Source organism: Micromys minutus, assembly GCF_963924665.1.
Source record: "Micromys minutus genome assembly, chromosome: 12".
Lineage (NCBI taxonomy): Eukaryota > Metazoa > Chordata > Mammalia > Rodentia > Muridae > Micromys > Micromys minutus.
In genome coordinates this window covers 5,649,616-5,668,970 of record NC_137981.1, presented here as the reverse complement: position 1 = coordinate 5,668,970, position 19,355 = coordinate 5,649,616, and the positions used below count along the sequence as shown (strand labels likewise).

Genomic DNA, 19,355 nt, shown 5'->3' with positions numbered 1-19,355 from the left:
TGGGATCTCTGGTTTGTCGGTCTTGTTGTACTTATGTGGTTGCAAAACCCTTTAACTCCTTCAATCTTTTCTCTAACTCCTCCATTGGAGACCCGATGTACAGTTCAATGGTTGGCTGTGAGCATCTACCACTGTATTTGTCATGATCTGGCAGAGCCTCTCAGGAGACAGCGAGATCAGGCTCCTGTCGCATGTATTTCTCGGCACCAGCAATATTGTCTGGGTTTGGTGGCTTCATATGAACTGGATCTCCAGATGGGGCAGTCTCTGGATGCTTTTGATTCAGTCTCTGCTTCATGCTTTGTCTCTGTATTTCTTCCTGTGAGTATTTTGTTCACCCTTCTAAGAAGGACTGAAGCATCCCCACTGTGGTCTGACTTCTTCTTGAACTTCATGTAGTCTGTGAACTGTATCTTGCATATTAAAAGATTTTGGGCTAATATCCATTTATCAGTGAATGCATACCATGGGTGGTTTTTGTGAACGGGTTACTTCACCCAAAATTATATTTTTTAGTTTCATCCATTTGCCTAAGCATTTCATGAAACTTGTTTTTAATAGCTGAATAGTTCTCCATTGTGTAAATATACCACATTTTCTATATCTATTCCTCTGTTGAAGGACATCTGGGTTCATTTCAGCTTCTGGCTATTATAAATAAGGCTGCTATGAACATAGTGGAACATGTGTCCTTATTGTATGTTAGAGCATCTTTTGGGTAAATGCCCAGGAGTGGTATATCTGGGTCCTCAGGTAGCATTATGTGCAATTTTCTGAAGAACCTCCAAACTGATTTCCAAAGTGGTTGTACCAGCTTGCTAGCCCACCAAAAATGGAGGAATGTTCCTCTTTCTCTACATCCTCGACTGTCTGTTTTTGATCTTAGCCATTCTGACTGGTATGAGGTGATATCTCAAGGTTGTTTTAATTTGCATTTCCCTGATGACTAAAGATGTTGAATATTTCTTTAGGTGCTTCTCAGCCCTTCAATATTCCTCAGTTGATAATTCTTTGTTTAGGTATGTACCCCAATTTTTAATAGGCTTATTTGATTTTCTGGAGTCTAACTTCTTTATATATATATATATAAAGCCCTCTTTCAGATGTAGGATTGGCAAAGATCTTTTCCCAATCTGTTAGTTGCTATTTTGTCCTAATGACAGTGTCCTTTGCCTTATACAAGCTTTGCAATTTTATGAGTTCCATTTGTCTATTATTGATCTTAGAGTATAATTCATTGGTGTTTTTTTCTGGAAAATTTTCCCAGTGCCCATGTGTTCAAGGCTTTTTTCCACTTTCTCTTTTGTTAGTTTGAGTGTATTTCGTTTTATGTAGAGGTCCTTGATCCACTTGGATTTGAGGTTTGTACAAGGAAATAAGAATGTATCTATTTGCATTCTTCTACATGCTGACTGCCAGTTGGACCATCACCATTTGTTGAAAATGTTATTCTTTTTTATAAGATAATTTTAGCTCCTTTGTCAAAGATCAAGTGATCATAGGTATGTGGTTTCATTTCTAGGTTTTCAATTCTATTCCATTGATCTATCTTCCTGTCTTTGTACCAGTTGCACAGTTTTTTTTTTTATCACTATTGCTCAGCAATACAGCTTGAGGTCAGGAATGGTGATTCCCCCAGAAGTTCTTTTGCTGTTGAAAATGGTTTTTGCTATCCTGGGTATTTTTTATTATTCCAAATGAATTTGCAAATTGTTCTTTCTAACTCCATGAAGAACTGAGTTGGAATTTTGATTGGGATTGCATTGAACCTGTATATTGCTTTTGGCAAAACATTTTTACTATGTTAATCTTTTCAATCCATGATCATGGGAGACCTTTCCATCTTCTGAGATCTTTTTAAATTCCTATCTTCAGATACTTGAAGTTCTTGTTATACAGATTTTTCACTTGCTTGATTAGAGTCACATCAAGATATTTTATATTATTTGTAACTATTGTGAAGGGTATTGTTTCTCTAATTTTTTTTCTCAGCCTGTTTATTCTTTGAGTAGAGGAAGGCTACTAATTTGTTTGAGTTAATTTTATATCCAGTCACTTTGCTGAAGTTGTTTATCAGCTGTAGAACTTTTCTTGTGGAATTTTTGGGGTCACTTATGTATACTATCTTATCTTCTGCAAATAGTGATATTTTGACTTATTCTTTTCCAATTTGTATCCCTTTGACATCCTTTTGTTGTCTAATTGATCTGTCTAGGACTTTGATTACCATATTGAATAGGTAGGGAGAGAGTGGGCATCCTTGTCTAGTACTTGATTTTTGTGGGATTGCTTCAAGTTTCTCACAATTTAGTTTGATGTTTCCTACCAATTTGCTGTATATTGCTTTTACTATGTATAGGTATGGGCCTTGAATTTCTTATCTTTCCAAGACTTTTAACATAAAGGTGTGTTGAATTTTGTCCAATGCCATCTCAGCATCTAATGAGATGATCATGGTTTTTTTTTGTTTTTGTTTTTTGAGTATGTTTATATAGTGGATTACATTGATGTATTTCTATATATTGAACCACCCCTGCACCTTGAAATGAAGCCTATTTGGCCATGATGGACAATTGTTTTGATGTGTTCTTGGATTCAGTTTACGAGAATTTTATTGAGTATTTTTGTATTGATAATTGATATTCATAAGGGAAGTTAGTCTGAAGTTTTCTTTCTTTGTGGGGTTTTTGTGTAGTTTAGGTATGAGTATAATTGTGGCATCTTAGAAGGATTTGGGTTGTTTTCCTTCTGTTTCTATTTTGTGAAATCTTTCTTGACCAAGTTATCACTGAGTTGAGCATTATTCTGCTTATATGTGTATATGGGCTCTCTGAATATTTTTTGTTTTTGTTATTAAAGACCATTCTTTGTCCATGTGATCTGATAGGATTCATGGCATTATTTTAATCTCCTTGTATCTGTTGAGGCCTGTTTTGTGACTGATGGTCAGTTTGAAGAAGGTACCATGAGGTGCTGAGAAGAAGGTATACTCTTTTGTTTTAGAATGAAATGTGTTATAAATACCTGTTAGATCTATTTAGGTCATAACTTTTGTTAGTTTCACTGTATCTCTGTTTAATTCCTGTTTTCATAATTTGTCCACTGATGAGAATTAGATGTCTCCCACTATTATTGAGTAAAGTGCAATGTGGTTTTTGAGCTTTAGTAAGGTTTCTTTTATGATTGTAGGTGCCCTTGCAGTTGGAGCATAGATAATTAGAATTGACATTTCATCTTGGTGGCTTTTTCCTTTGATGAGTATGAAGTGTCCTTTCTTAACATTTTTTGATAACTTTTGATTGAAGGTTGATTTTATTTTATATTAGAATAGCTACTCCAGCTTGTTTATTGGGACCATTTGCTTAGAAAATTATTTTCCAGACTTTTACTATGAGTTAGTGTCTGTCTTTGTCACTATGGTGTGTTTCCTGTATACAGCAAAATATTGGGTCCTCTTTACATATCTATGTCTTTTTATTGGGGGGATTGAGTCCATTGATCTTGAGAGATATTATAGACCCATGATTGTCAGTTCCTGTCATTTTTATTGTTAGAGGTGAAATTATGTTTCTGTGGCTGTTTTCTTTTGTGTTACTTGAAAGATTACTTTCTTGCTTTTTCTAGGGTGTAGTTTCCCTCCTTGTGTTGGAGGTTTCTATCTATTATTCTTTGTAGGGCTGAATTTGTGAAAAAATATTGTGTAAATTTGGTTTTATGGAATATCTTGGTTTTTCCATCTGTGGTAATTGAGAGTTTTGCTGGCTATGGTAGCCTGGGCTGAAATTTGTGTACTTTTAGGGTGTGTATGACATCTGCTCATCTTCTGTTGAGAAGTCTGGTGTGATTCTGATCAATCTGGCTTTATAGGTTACTTGACCTCATTTTTCTTATTGCTTTTAATATTATTTCTTTGTTTTGTGCATTTGGCATTTTGACTATTATATGACAGGAGAAATTTCTTTTCTGGTCCAATCTGTTTGGAGTTCTGTAGGATTCATGTATGTTTATGGGCATCTCTTTCATTAGGTTAAGGAAGTTTTCTTCTCTAATTTTGTTAAAGATGTTTACTGTCCTTTTAAGTTGGGTATCTTTAATCTCTTCTTTGCCCATTATTCTCAGGTTTGGTCTTCTCATTGTGTCCAGGAATTCCTGGATGTTTTGTACTAGGACCTTTTTGCATTTTGCATTTTCACTGACTGTTGTGTCAATTTTTTTTTAAATGGTATCTTTTGCCCTTGTGATTTTCTCTTCTATCTCTTGTATTCGGTTGGTGATGCTTGACACTATGACTTCTGATCTCTTTCCTAGGTTTTCTATCTCCAGGGTTGTCTCCTTTTGTGGCTTTTTTTTTGTTTGTTTGTTTCTATTTCTATTTTTAGGTCCTGGATGTTTTGTTCAATTCCTTTGCCTGTTTCGTTTTGTTTTCCTTTAATTCTCTAAAGGATTATGGTGTTTTCTCTTTAAGGGCTTATACCTGTTTACCCGTGTTGTCCTGTATTTCTTTTTCTTTTTAAAAGTGACTTATTTATGACCTTCTTAAAGTTCTCTAACATCATAATGAGTAGTAATTTTAAATCAGAATCTTGCTTTTCCAGAGTGTTGAGGTATCCAGGATTTGCCTTGGTAGGGGAAAGGGTTCTGGTAATACCAAGCGGCCTTGGTTTGTGTTGCTTAGGTTCTTGTACTTGCCTCTCACCATCTGCTTATTTGTGGTGTTAAATGCTCTTGCTGATTCTGACAGTGGCTTTATCCTTCTCTAATCCTATGTTTCAGCACTGCTGGGGGGACCCGTTCTTTCCCTGCAGGGTGTTTGTATAGAGATCTGTGGTACAGGGTCAGTATAGGGCACAGACAGAAACTGGAAGGATCTTGTTCCAACCTGCTCTCTATTTGTGGTCCTGAAGGCTCCAGGTGGGTTCCTCAGTAGTGTTGGTCTTATTTGTGCTCTCAGGTGTGTCAGCATTTCTTCAGGACCATCTCTCTCCTAGTAGGGTCTGAGTATAAAGAGCTATAACACAGGGTCAGCTCTGGGTGTGGGTGGAAACAGAAAGTGACAACTTCAGTTCTGAAAGACATGTTGAATGTGACAATCAAATAAAGGAAGATGGAAAAACAGGCAGAATAATCAGTTACTAGCTTTAAGATATTCTTGTTACATGTGGGGGTTAGAATCACAATGTTAATCTTTAAAGATATTTTCATTATTTTGAGACATCATCTTTCATAGCCAATGTTGGCCATAAACCCTCCATGTAGCCAAGAATCAGCTTGATCTTCTTGCTTCTCCTTCCCAACTACTGACATTTCATGCTTACCCTAACATGCCTAGTTTAAAAACACTTCTTTGTTATACATATTTCTTATTTTATTTTTACCTTATTATAAATTATTTATAGATATATAAATTCATAGTATAACACAAATTTTAATTTATATACACATTCTGGGTTTCCACATCATTTTAAGGTAGCTTGAGACCATTTGATGTATTATGAAATAATTTTATCTTTCCTATTATTCCTTTTGAAGGAAATGAAAATCTCCATTTCCAATTAGACCCAACTCGGGGTTCAAATACTCCAAAATTAATTGTGAAGAATCCTTTCAACTTTGAATCTGGAGCTGAGCTACAGCAGCAATATCACCTTGTGGTACATATAATCGATGACAACCTGAAATACGGCAAAGCTCTCAAGCCCAAGACAGGAACTGCTGTCATAGATATTTATGTGATGAGAGCCGTCACATCACCTCCTCCAACCAGTTCTGAAGTAAAGAGTTACAGAATTCGATTAGAGTCTCTATGTTGTAAATATTTTACTGCAGAGTCAGATATTGTCCAGAAATACTAAAGAAAGGCTCAGGCCCTTGCTCTCCTCCATATATTTTTAGACTCTCACACTACCCCAAACCATAGGGCTCCCTCAGGCACTGTGCATCTATGAATATATATTGTGTGCACAGGAATAGTGGAAATTACATGCACATATGTAGAGGACCCCCAAATGGCTGGCTGAATAATCTGAAGGTCTTGGCAATCAAAGAGAGCACTATTTGGTGGATTTCATCCATGAAAAAACCTTTTCAAATAAATGATTTGAAATACTCTGTTGTCATAACAATGGGGATCTATGATGTGGCAGGCATGGCCCCACATGGTACCCATCATTTTATCCAATCTTCAGTCTAACTCCATAACATTAAGTACACTGTTGAGTATCTTATCATTTGTAGAGCAGATATGGGAAGTCTCCCCTGAATTACATAATGGCTTATCAGCCAGCCAGAATGAAAGTTTCTATTTGGTGGACTTTAGGGTGTATTGTATTGTTTTGTTGCCTTTAAGATAGAACATTAAAAAGTATTTTTCATTGAATATTTGATTTTCAAGAATGTTCTGTTACCCCAAGCGACACAGAAGGGAGCCGTCAACAGGGACACAAGAGTCTAAAAGGACCTTGTGTATCATCTAGTTCAATCTCTTAATTTTATAGGTCAAAGGACTGAGGTGGAAACAGAGACACGGCTTCTTTTTTGGAGCACAGAGTGCCACTCGATGTAACTCTATTCTCCCTATATTTACTTTGGTGGCTCTTTTATCATGTTTTTCATTGATATCTGAGTACTTACACATGTAGGAGTTGCATGTCAAGATGGTGGCTCTGTACTGATGCTTCATTGTGTTAACAGATGTGCTTTGCAAACAGGGACTAATGCGCTGCTTGCTCTGAAATATTTTTCCAGCAAAAAAAAGGTCTGACCATTGTGTACACAGCTATCAATACATACAAAAGCAGCGACTGGTATGTTCCCTTCGTCTTCACTTTGACAGCCTTTTTCTTCGTTGGACTGGTTTCCTGGATGTGCTTTCTACTCTGGAGATATGGAAACATTAAAAGCAAGTCTCAGAGAATGGTGAAGGAAGCTTCCAAGTCAAAACCCAAGTATGTAGATTTTCTTGTTTTTTAAAGTGTTTGAAATAAATATTAAAATGAAGTCAAGTTTGATAATCTTAACTGTCTGTGATTCTGCCTTAGTATGCTTTAGAAAGACAAAATACTAGGGGTACAAAACCCAGTGGTCTCTAACATGAAATTCTGGGAAGGTGTTCTTTAGTAAACAGCAATATTTACTAAATGAGTAATGTTCCTGGTGGACAGTCTTATAGCAAACTCCCCAGATCTCTGAGTTCTTACAATCTTTTTCTCCCCTCTATCACTGAACATTAGGTACCCGAGCTTTGATTTGGATTTATCACTTGGCAATGGGTCTCACAACTCTGCATTTTGATTGGTTTTGGTTTTTCTGTAATAGTCTTTGTCTGTTGTAAACAGAAGTTTCCTCGATGAAGGCTGATGACTACTCTCATCTGTAGGGACAAGTTAGGGATTATGCTGGCTTAGTAAAATATGGGTTCATGAGCAGAACTAGGACATGATGGCCTGGATGTGGGGTGAAACAGAAGTTCATTGAGGCCTCAGTCCCATCCAAATAACTATAGACAACTAAGGAACATCAAGAGCAGGAGATAGAGCCATTTCTTGGAGGAGCACACCAGTTTTTTTAGAATCTAATATCAAATGGTCATTCCTGAAAACATATACATACAAGAATCATTATACATCCTGAGCAGGTTGTATATAATGTAAATGCACATGAATACAAACACACACATATGTAACCCAATTAATGAAAAAGAGGTGATGAATTTGAAAGAGAGCAAGGAGGTATATATTGGAAGATTTGGAGAGAGAAAAATAAAAGAAAAAATTATGTAATTGTAATTTCCAAATTAAAAAAAATCAGCAGCACAGGTTAGCTTGATGATATTTAGGAGGCAGAGGCAATAACTACATAGTAAATTTGAGGCTAGCTTTATCTATACGAGACCTTGTCAAACACACGCACACACACATGCACACACACACCAAACAAACAAAGAAATTCGAAGATATAGACATGACTTAGAAGTTAGCAGCACTTACTGCTCTTGCAGAGGACTGGAGTTTAGCAGTTCAGTTCTTAGTACCAACTCTGGGAGGCTGAAACCCTTATAATTCCACTTCCATTGAACCTGAGTTGTAGGTTCTATTAAATTAATATTTAATAGAAATATTAATTTCTCACAAATTAAAATTAAAATAATAAATCGTAAAAAAACACAACCTACCAAACAACAAAAGAACAACAAAAAACAAAACAAATCAAACAAAATCTTGCCCAAACTGCAGATCAGCACTACATGACTAGGCAATAGAATGTACTGTCTACAAGAATTCTTTTAAAACATGAATCTGTGAGCATACACACATGTCATATTACTTTGAGGCAAAGTGAGTTCATGGACAAATGTTTGAAAATTACTAGGAGTTAACCTAGGGATGGGTAGGTAATAAATGACAGTTCTTTTTCACCTAATTGATTGGTTTCAATGTTCACTGAGGTTAAACACACCTGCTTCTGTTGCCATTTGTAGTGCTTCAGAATGCCATAGCTTCAAAAGTAGAGTTGGAACCTGGCTCCTGGCCTAGGGGCACAGGACTATAATCCTAAGTCTGTGGAAAGTTGAGGCAGGAGGATTGCAGATTCAAAACCAGCAAGAGTTAGACTATTTATCAAAATTAGAAGTAAAATGACAAAAGGGAATATAAAGCATACACAGGCTCTGTATTGAGTCTCAGTAACAAAGACATGCGTGCAAGGACCCACCACTGTACTTCCATGCAGGGCAACACAGACTTTAGAGTTAGACCTGTACTTTCATTACGCACACAGGATTCTTTTCAATGGTGCAGCAAAGCAGATGGAAACAGCTAATGAAAACCTCATTATTACTTCTTTGTAAAAAAAACTAGATGTGATCTCAGTCACAAGTTAATTATTGAATGAAATCTTTTCAACATATATTGTTATAACTTAACTAATGTTTTTATCAAATTTTCTTTTTATACAGAGCAATGAAATATGTTGTAGGTAAGATAATATTTGCTAATTATGTTTGGGTTATATAATTTTAAAAGTATGCACACTTATTTTAATAGAATATTTTGTTAATTTTTTTCAGAATTTCTTGAAATGTATTATGACCATAGTCACTCCTATTCCTTGTAAATTTTCCTACATTCACTTTCCTACCTGTTTACTACTCACAATTTCATGTCCTCTGAGAATGACTGAGCTACTAGAAACCACAAATAGCTGATACCCCTTTGACAGAAGCCATCAACTGTCAGTGGGTTTTCAGTGAGAGGTGTGGCCTATGAGCCTCTCCTAACTCCACGCACAAATACTGAGAGGTTTCATTTTATACAGGTCTTTCGTAGGCATCACAGCTGCGCTGAGCTCATACAATGGTCCTGTCATGTCTAGAAGACACTGCTATATATATGTATATATATACACATATATATATGTATATGTATATATACACATATGTATATATACACATATACACATTCTTTTATATGTATATACACACATAGACATGTATACATACAGACACACACAAACAGACAGACACATATGTATATATAAACCTCACAAATTAGTTTCCATAAGCCTTTTTTGAACATCTTTAGTTTTATTTTAAAAATATGACCTGTACCACAAATCTGTGTGTTATCCTTACAGGGGAGCCATGTTGACAACTTCAGTTTTGTATATGTTTTGCTGAAGTGACCATACCTATCTTTCAATTTTTATTTCATGGAAGGTCACATATTGTCCCTTCCTGTCATGTGGGCACCAACCTCAGGTTGTTACGCTTGTTAAAAAGCACCTCAACCCCAAGTCATCTTGCAAACCCACACTGTGTCACTTAAAACTGTCACCCACTACATCTTTACTGTTCATCTGTTTACTTAGCATATTCTTTTAAACAGGAGATCAAGGTCAAAAAGGAAAAAATCTTATCACTGAAACCAGAAACAAAAAACTGGAAGTGTTAACAGTAAGTGCATTTTGGTCTATTTTTGTTACATCTTAGAGTTTGTTCTTATAAACATATGGTAAAATCTATTCAAACACCGTAGGAAAGAAATAAAATAATTTCAGTTCATCATTTTTGCTGAATTAGTGTATATTACAAAGCTAGGATTTTAGATTTAATTTTAGGAACTTGATGAGGTTAAATTTACCCAAAATATATATGCATTTAGCAAAAAATGAGTGGGGAAATGTAAACCTAGCATTATTTTATGCTACTTAGAATATAAGACTATATTTGAAAATACATTATACATGTAACAGACCTGGGTAAATTCCTCAGCCTTAGAGTCTTTAGCAGATGGTAAATATAGCCCCAGAGAAGGCATAACAAACTGTCCAAATCATCATCTGTGAAAAATCCACATAAGCACACCAGGGAGGGCTGGATTGGATCCACAGTGCAGCTTAGAATGAGAAAGGACAGAATAAAGCTGTGGTTATCATCTTCCACTGGTCTCCAGTTGCTCCCCAAGCACTCTGGACATTCCTGACATGATGCTGGCTGGCCATGACTGGTTTTTCAGGCTGGCTTCCTCTCAGTGTCCCCTCCTCTAGTCTTCCTGTAAGGAGGACAGTGCCACCCAATCTTCTGATCATCTGAGGTAGTTTTCTGTGTTTCCATAACAGAACACCATAGACTTGGTAGCTAAACAACAGGCATTTCTTGGGCAATGTCCTAGAGAAAAATCTGAGCTAGCAGAGTCATGGCCAGCAGAAAAATTGTGGGGGATGTGGTTGAGAGGAGGTACGACTGACAGGAAGTTTTAGTTCCTAATCTGCTACTGTTCTACAGATTAGTAATCATGTTTTAGTCTTATTTCTGTTGATGGAATAAAATACCCTGACAAAAAATCAACCTGTGAGAGAAAGAGGTCATCTTACAGTCTTAGACTAAGGTACTTATACTCCATTACTGTTGGAAGAGGAGCTTGGAGAAGCTAGTTACATCACAGCCAGGTTCAGCAGCAACGAATACATGGAAACTTAGGATTTCACTAGTGTTCTCCACTCTGAACAGTTGAGAGCCCTAAACCACGTTCAGGCTGTGTCTTCCCACATCAATGAACATAATTAAGACACCTCTCTTAGAAATGCCCACAGTCAGACTTGATCTAGATAATGCCCATACTGAGTATTGTTCTGGGTGATTCTGGGTTATATCAAGTTGACAAATATTAGAACTAACCACCAAAGGTCATGTGTTTAAGTACTCAACAAACAACAAAAGTAATTTTATCAAATTGGTTTTATTGCTAATGTGAACTTTCTTTCTTTCTTTCTTTCTTTCTTTCTTTCTTCCTTCCTTCCTTCCTTCCTTCCTTCCTTCCTTCCTTTCTTTCTTTCTTTCTTTCTTTCTTTCTTTCTTTCTTCCTTCCTTTCCTTCCTTCCTTTCTCTTTCTCTCACTCTTTCATCTTTCTTTCTTTCTTTCTTTCTTTCTCCCCCTGTCTCCCTCCATCCCTTCCTCCTTTCTTCTCTTCCGTCTTTCTTTCAGGAAACCACTGTGTATGAGACTGTGTTTGATGGAGAAGCCATTGATCCAGGTATGATGCTTCTGTATCTTTTGAATTAAGTTCATTTTGTGAATTTAGATACTAAAACGCCCTAATGGATTAATCATTCACTATGCTTTTAAAAATAATTATACTGGAGGACACTACTTTAGGGCTGAGTAGGCACCACGAGTAACTGAAACAGATCAGATGAAAAGAATCAGTTGAATTCTTAATGAAATTTAATGCTTGGGAGACATTACTCTTTCTCCGTCCCATCAAATTATTGGTACCTGGAGATAAAACCAGGAATTTAGGATTTCATGAGTCAAAAGCTGAACATCTACCTTATTATATATGAAATATGCATCTTTTAAATATGCATAATGAATTTAATTAAATTTTATTTAATGGTAAAAAACCCCACATTTTTATTTCTGATTATATTTCTGGGTACCAAACAGGCCCCACAGGTTACTAACTTGAAATAATAATCATCTTATTATAACTTATACTTCAGTGTGCCAGCAATGTGATTAACTGTTGCTTGCACAGTTTTTTTTTACCTTCATGAGGATCAGTGGAGTCCCTTCAGTGCTATTCTTCTGGCTGCTTGTCTGATGTGGTTGGTCTAAAGTGGTCATACTCAGTTTGACATCACAGGAAGACATTTGTAGGCTGGGTGTAGTTGGTTCCTATGGCCTCTTCATGAAGTTTCTGTCAGGATTAGCTGGGCACTGTTCATGGTGATATGGTTCTCTCTAGGAAATTTGTAACCTTTAGAGGCCCAGGCTTGGAAATCACAAGGCATCACTTCTGCCAATGTATTGGCTAAGCCACCAGTGTCTACTTTGGTTCTAAGCAAGTGGCATTTCAAACCTCTTTAAGGGTCAAGCTTGAATGTTCTCTTGCTATCTTTATCAGCTTCCATTTCTGTAGGCTGGTTGGCTTAGGAGAAGCTGAAGATCTGGAATTAGAAGGTTGAGGCTTGAAAGTTGGTGTAATTGGTACCTTTTCATGTGATCTTGCAGCAAGCATTTAGCATTTTGAGGTCTCCCATTCCCCAGTTGAAAAGTGGATATGATGAAGGCTTTGCTTGTTGTGTGGTGCTGTCTGTGAATTTGAAACATGCTTACAATAAATATGAGAATCACTTCGTCTAAAATTACACAACGAAGCATTAGTTACAACAGACTCACCGGTACTGTGGAACCTTGTGATACTGCTCTGTAACTTAGCGCCTGACAGCTCTAGATGCCTTGGCATGGAATTAGTGATGTTTCATTGCTGGCTTCCAGCTTTTCCCTAAATAATGTCACCCTTTAAAATATTTTATTAAACTGAAAACCTATCACTCATCCTAACCTGTTGTATGTTAAGTGGGCTCTTGGGAACTTCAAGTTTCAGTAATCATTAAAAGTGTATGTGGGCAAATACAGAATGCCAAACATCACTTGCTGTTCTCATTCTTCACAGCAACAAAGGTTGCATTTTATTTCTAGGTTCTTGTAATTGAAATACCGTCATTGTTTCTATTTAATCTGTATTGAGTCAGAGGCCTCAAGAATGGGTCACAGTCATGTGGCTCTCTTTACTTTTGAAGGCAGAGATGAAAAGAGTTGATGGGACTCTTCAGGATAGAGACTGGGTCTTAAGTGAGTCACAGGTAGATGTGGAAGCAGAGAGATCTCTGGGTATAACAGCAGCAGGTGAGTGTTATGTCTCTCTCTCTCTCTCTCTCTCTCTCTCTCTCTGTCTCTTTGTCTGTGTGTGTGTGTGTGTGTCTGTGTATGTGTGTAGAAAGGGGTTTTCAGTGTGGTATTAACATCCACATTAGAAGAAGAATCACAGTGAGTGAATTCTGAGGACTGGCTCAACATAGTACAGCATTATGAAACACTGGTATTAACCTGAATGTGTTGTTTCTTGTTGCCATTCACTAAATGTTTGATAGGACCTAGAATGTAAGGCATAAATTCTGTTTGTGGATTCCAATAAGCAGATGGTGACAGGAGGTAGGTAGCTTCCTCCCTACTTTTAGCTGTTAGTGTTAGAGCTCTGTACTCACAGGTGGTACACATAGGGACACTGTGTGCCCCCATTTTTCCTTCTAATATGTAAGCCTCTTTACAGTATATTTGGTGTTCTTGGCATGAAGACACTGCACCCAATCCTCTAAATACTTTTACTACTGATCAGCACTGCAGGAATCATTTTTACTGTTGTTAATTTTTTATCTAGCCTCACAATAAACAGTCATAGCTTGGTTGATATCCTATTTTTCAAATCTTATTTCCAGTACTTCCTCCAATATTTCATTATTACATCTATAAAGGTGAATTGGTAAATTCTCAGATCAATTAAGGTACTTTTTGTGGTGGGAGGCTATTCAGTAAAGTTCTAAATTATTCTTTTTTTAAATTAAAAATAATTACTGGCTCACAAAAATTGTCAATAGATGTCACCTTTAAGTCTTTGGCTTTTTTTTTTTTGCTGAAAACTAGAAACTAAATCTGTACAGAATTAAACCATATTGTGACTAAGGTAACTAAAGGAGTTGGTTCTCAACTTTTCTAATGCTGTGAGTAACCCCATTTAATACAGTTCCTCATGTTGTGCTGACCCCAAACATAAAGTTATTTTGTTGCTACTTCAAAACTGTAATTGTTTACTGTTATGAATCATAATATAAATATATGACATGCACATATGAAATTTGACCCCCAAAGGGGTCCTGACCTACATTGTCCTATAGGAAATATCTTTCATAAGAACAATACATTGTCCAAAGTAAGAAACTAACAATGGAACAATACAACCAAGTAAACCAGAGGCTTCAGACTCCATCGATTTTTGTATGTCCTAAAAATTAATTATCTGGGGAGAATGAATCATTTGAGGAGATTCATGTGACTGCTGAAAGTGTCAATTAACAGAACTGTCTTTCCACCAAAGGATCTGATGCAAGGAACATGTTTTTAAATGCACGTTAAAGTCATGAGCAGCCTCTGTTTGTTTCTTTTTCTCTTGGTAAAAAAACAAGAATTGAGAAGCCAAGCCAGCCACTCTCTGAACTACACAGCAAATGTTTAGTAAACACTTGGTGTAAGTTTGTCATAATCCACTTTCTCTCTGGTTTCCTTCCCCACAGTCTCTGGGAACGTGTATGCCTACAACAGCCGAACTGGTGCAAGAAAGTGGAAGGCACTTGGGCACCAGGAAGAGTCCTTTGGGAGCATATACTTCCTCTCAGAAGCCAGTCCTTTGGAGGAGTCAATACCCTTGAAAATTCCCCCAGAACAGTAGCTCCTGAGTGATAGCATTTTTGTGGGTGTTTCTGGCACAGCTACCAAAATGTAAGCTGTAGACCTGAGTTCAGCTGCTGTGTAGATGTTTATAGCTTTCTAGAATCAGCTAGTTTAGGTGGAGGGCAGAAAGAGATGTTACCTGTAAGTCTTTGGCTATGTTTTGCTGAAAACTAGAATGAAATCTGTATACATCCTGTGGTCTCCTTGGCTCAGCAGGGTCTAGTACCTTTAGATTATCACTGTTTTCCTCACTGATGGAGTCCAGCCCATGCTTGGTGCCAAGTTGGTCTCCATATCTACTCAATAAATCAAAGCATTGGAGGGTATATCTCTTGCCTTTGGTTCCGGTCACTTATTCCACTATGACACAGAACAGAAATGGGAATCATCTCCAGAAAAGGGAACTTGTTTTATTTCATTTCTTGTAGTCATAAAAAAATGTAGGCTCTTACAGAACTACAATTGATCTTGCTTTTAATTTTCTTTTTATAGTTCTCTGGAGGATGACCACCTGAAGATTTTTATTATTAATGACTTGCTAAGGAGATGTCAGTGTCAAGCTTTTCAAAAGCAGTGCACATAGACAAACTTCTAAAATTCATTGGATTTTTAATGACCTCTGATGGAGACTAGGGGACATCAGGGCAGGAGGCCACAAGCACTGTTGAGAAGCTGTGTCAACACTCATTCCACAGTGACATTGGCTTGGGATATGTGTATTCTTAATTAATAATAATCACAGCAAGATAGACCATGAGCAATAGTAAAGTAATAATTGTATCTGAAGACACTGGGGATTCGAATGACCACAAATGCCTTAATACTCATCTCTGCTGACACAGTTCAAGGTTTGGGAGACTTGATCTTCCAACAGCAAATATCTAAAACTGAGCAGGGTTTTTTCTTTCTTTCTTTCTTTCTTTCTTTCTTTCTTTCTTTCTTTCTTTCTTTCTTTCTTTCTTTCTTCTTTCTTTCTTTCTTTCTTTCTTTCTTTCTTTCTTTTTTTCTTTCTTCTTCTTCTTCTTTTTTTTAACCCATGTCTGCTTGAGGATTGATTCTCAAGAGGCATTATAACACAGAGGCTATCAAAGTGTGATAAGTCCTTTGGTCTCTCTGAAGTTCAATATTTCTTCTTTTAGACGATGTGTGCTTTAAATTACAGTTTTATGTATCATCTATCTATCTATCTATCTATCTATCTATCTATCTATCTATCTATCTATCTATCTATCTATCTGTGTGCCCACGTGCATTATGTAGGTGTAGATACACATCATGTATATGTGCAAATGTGTGGAGGCCAGAACTAATGTTAGGTGTCTTCTCCAATATTTATCACCTTAAAACATTTTTTGAGACCATTATTTATTCACAGCTGACCTGAAATTCAGTATGTTAATTTCACATATCACAGAGATCAGCCAGCTTCTGCCTCCTGCGTGTGAGGGATAAAGGTGTGTACAAATGAGTATGAGTTCCTACCTTGTTGTTGAGACAGGATCTCTAACTGACCCACTAGCTTTCAGATTCGGTTGGGCTGAATGGCCTGCAATCCCTCGGATCCTCCTGTCTCCATGTCTTAGGCTCTGGGATCACAGGCATGCACATCCATGCTTAGTACCTTACCTGGCTGCTGGAGATTTTCATATTTGCATGGCAACCTGCCCTGTGATCCCCACCGGAGCCCTCACTGATTCACCGTCTTGTACGGAGTTGTGAGAAGAAACAATATACAGTCTTCAGGTGCAGCACTTTTTAGCCTGGAAAGCAGACACACAGGAATAACGTGGGGGTGGGGGTTGGGGGTGGGGGTGAGGTCAGTACACAGTTCTGGGCTTTATAGGTTGGAACCAGTTGGTAATTAGCTTAACAATGTCTATGAAAGGAGCAGCCTGCTCTTTCCATATGGCAGTGTAATTCTCCTTCAGGGGAGATCTAAGCATGTCTGGGAAAGTGCTCTTCCCTCTCCAGCTAGCCTCTCTTAGGATCAATTAGGATTTGATGAATAGAGTCTCCATCTGCTACCACCTGGGTTTCCAGGGGAAAACACAAAATGCTTACAAACTTTCTTTTCAAAGTCTAGTTTGGATCGATTTGTATTGGATGTACCTGTGCCAAAACCAAGCAAACTGTTAAGTTGGTGTTTGTTGTCCTCACAAACAGGCTTGTCTCAACTTGTTTGGTAGTTTGGGATCCACTTGCAGACATGTCAGCAAAAAAGACCTGGAATAAAAATCCTCTGAGGATTTTGAGAGAGAAGAGGTACAACTTCCTTCAGGGTCACACCTTGTCGTGGAATCTTGCATCTCTGTCAATTTGCCTCTGAACTACACTCATTTGTGATGTCCTTTTATGTCCAATTTAGTAATACAATTTTTATCAGTTTCCTGAGGTGCTATTGACACTCTCACAAACTGAGCAACTTAAAACAACAAAAATGTATGTATTCCTGCATTGCTCCGGAAGCTAAGATGCTATGTGGTTGCTAACAGGGCAGCTGTTCATTGGACTTTCTTGGGGAAAAATTGCTCCTGTCTCTGTCATTCCTTAATGGTTGCATCCCTGGACTTTAGGCATCTCTCTAAAGCCTGTCAGTTACATAGGACTTTCCCCTTTATGCATCCACCAAAATTTCTTCTGATGTACTTTTACCTGTCACTGTTCTGGGTTCAGCTTTTGTTTTTTCTTTGAGTTTGTATTTTATTTCAGTTTGTCTTTTCTACTTTACACTGATATAGCCTTTGGGTGTGAGCTGGATAACCAGGATGAAAGACTGTTTGCTGAGAGATCATGTTCACTAGTCTAGGTGTTAGAACATGAACATACAGTTTTGAAGAGTCAACATTAAATCTACGATGGTAATTTTAAGAGACTTCAGTATGTGTGATTCTTAGTCTCATGCAAGCAAACCCAGTATTGGGAAGATGAAACCAAAGGATCACCATGAGTTTGAGGCCAACCTTGTCTACAGAGGGGGTTCTGGGCCACCATAGTCTACAGAGTAATACCCAATTTCAAAAGGACCATCACTCATTCACTTATACAATGTGTATATATAATAAAATAATATGATTTTATAAGTTTACTCTTCTTTCAGATATTACAACCAGACTGCAGTTTCCCCTCTGTCCTAGCTCTCCCATATCCCTCCCACTTCTCCTCCATTTTCTTTCAGAAAAGTACAAGCCTTCCTAGTGTATCAAGCAAACATGGCATATCAAGTTACCATAAGACCGGGCACTTCCCTTCAAATTAAGGGTATAGTAGGCAACACAGTAGAAGAAAAGGATTCCCAAAAGAAGGCAAAGGAATCAGAGTCTCTGCTCCTACTGTTAAGAGTCCCATAAGAACACTAAACTATTCAACCATATGTACAGAGGGTCTAAGTCAGACCCATTCAACCCCCATGATTGTTGGTTTAGTCTATGTTTGCCCTTATTAGCCAAGGTTAGTTAATTTTGTGGGTTTTCCTGTGCTGGCTTTGACTCCTCCAGCTCCCACAATCCTTCCTCACCCTGTTCGACAGGATTTCCCAAGCTCTGCCTAATGTTGGCTGTGGGTCTTTGCATCTGCTCCCATCAGTTTCTGAGTGAAGCTTTTCTGATGATGATTACACTAGGCTCCTCTCTATGAGTATAGCAGAATATAATTAGGAATGATTTCATTGATATTTTTTCCAGTAGAGTTTGGGTCTATCCTTGGTCTCTGGGCTATTCAGCCTCTGGGTACTGGCATCAGGGGCAGGCTTCCTCTCATGGCATGGTTTTCAAGTTGGACCAGTCACTGTTTGAACACTCCCACAATTTCTGTTGCATGTTTACAACAGCACATCTTGTAGGCAGAACAAATTGTAGGTCAAAGGTTTTGTGGCTGAATTGGTGTCCCAATGCCTCTGCTAGAAGACTTACTCGGTTATAGGAGATGACCAATTTAGGCTCTACTTCAAGCATTACAAGGAGTCTTAGCTAGGGTCACCCTTGTCAATTCCTGGAAGTTTCTATTGCATTAGATTTTTACCATGATCCTGAAATGTCCCACAATTCCAGTTACCTCTCCCAGAATTCTCACCCTTCATCCTTGTTCTGCCCTTATCTCTCTAGTTCCCATTCTAACCTGCTCAGAATCTACCAGTGATATATAGTATATCTCCTTTTTCCAAGGAGATTCATGTGTCCTTGAGACTTTCTTGTTAGTTAGCATCTCTGGGTCTGTGAGTTGTAGCCAGTTACTTTTTACTTCATAGCTAATATCTACTTATAAGTGAGCACATATCATATTTGTCTTTCTGGTCTAGGTTACTTCATTCAGTATGATTTTTGTTCTAGTTCCATCCACTTGCTTGAAGATTTTATTATGCCATTGTTTTTTTAATAGTCGAGTAATACTCCATTTTGTAATTGTAATCATTATTCATTCTTTGGAGGAGGGACATCTAGGTTGTTTCCAGTTTCTGGCTATTAAGAATAAAACTTCTGTGAACAGAGTTGAGCTAGTGTCTCTGTGGTATAATGGGGCATCTTTGGAATATATACCCAGGAGTGCTATAGCTGGGTCTTAAGGTATAACTCC

At 37.5% G+C, this 19,355-nt stretch overlaps 1 protein-coding gene across 1 annotated transcript in view; it reads left to right on the top strand.

Annotated features, from left to right (window-relative positions):
• Positions 1-11,558, top strand: part of LOC308427790 (cadherin-related family member 3-like) — a gene marked incomplete at both ends in the record, with an annotated part of 69,212 nt that extends 57,654 nt beyond the window's left edge. The window contains 5 exons of the mRNA XM_080926010.1: positions 5,530-5,771; positions 6,745-6,944; positions 8,954-8,973; positions 9,882-9,949; positions 11,481-11,558. Of these exons, the coding sequence (XP_080782136.1) occupies positions 5,530-5,771; positions 6,745-6,944; positions 8,954-8,973; positions 9,882-9,949; positions 11,481-11,558 (608 nt within the window). The remainder of the gene's footprint in view (positions 1-5,529; positions 5,772-6,744; positions 6,945-8,953; positions 8,974-9,881; positions 9,950-11,480) is intronic.
• Between the last annotated feature and the right edge of the window lie 7,797 nt (positions 11,559-19,355).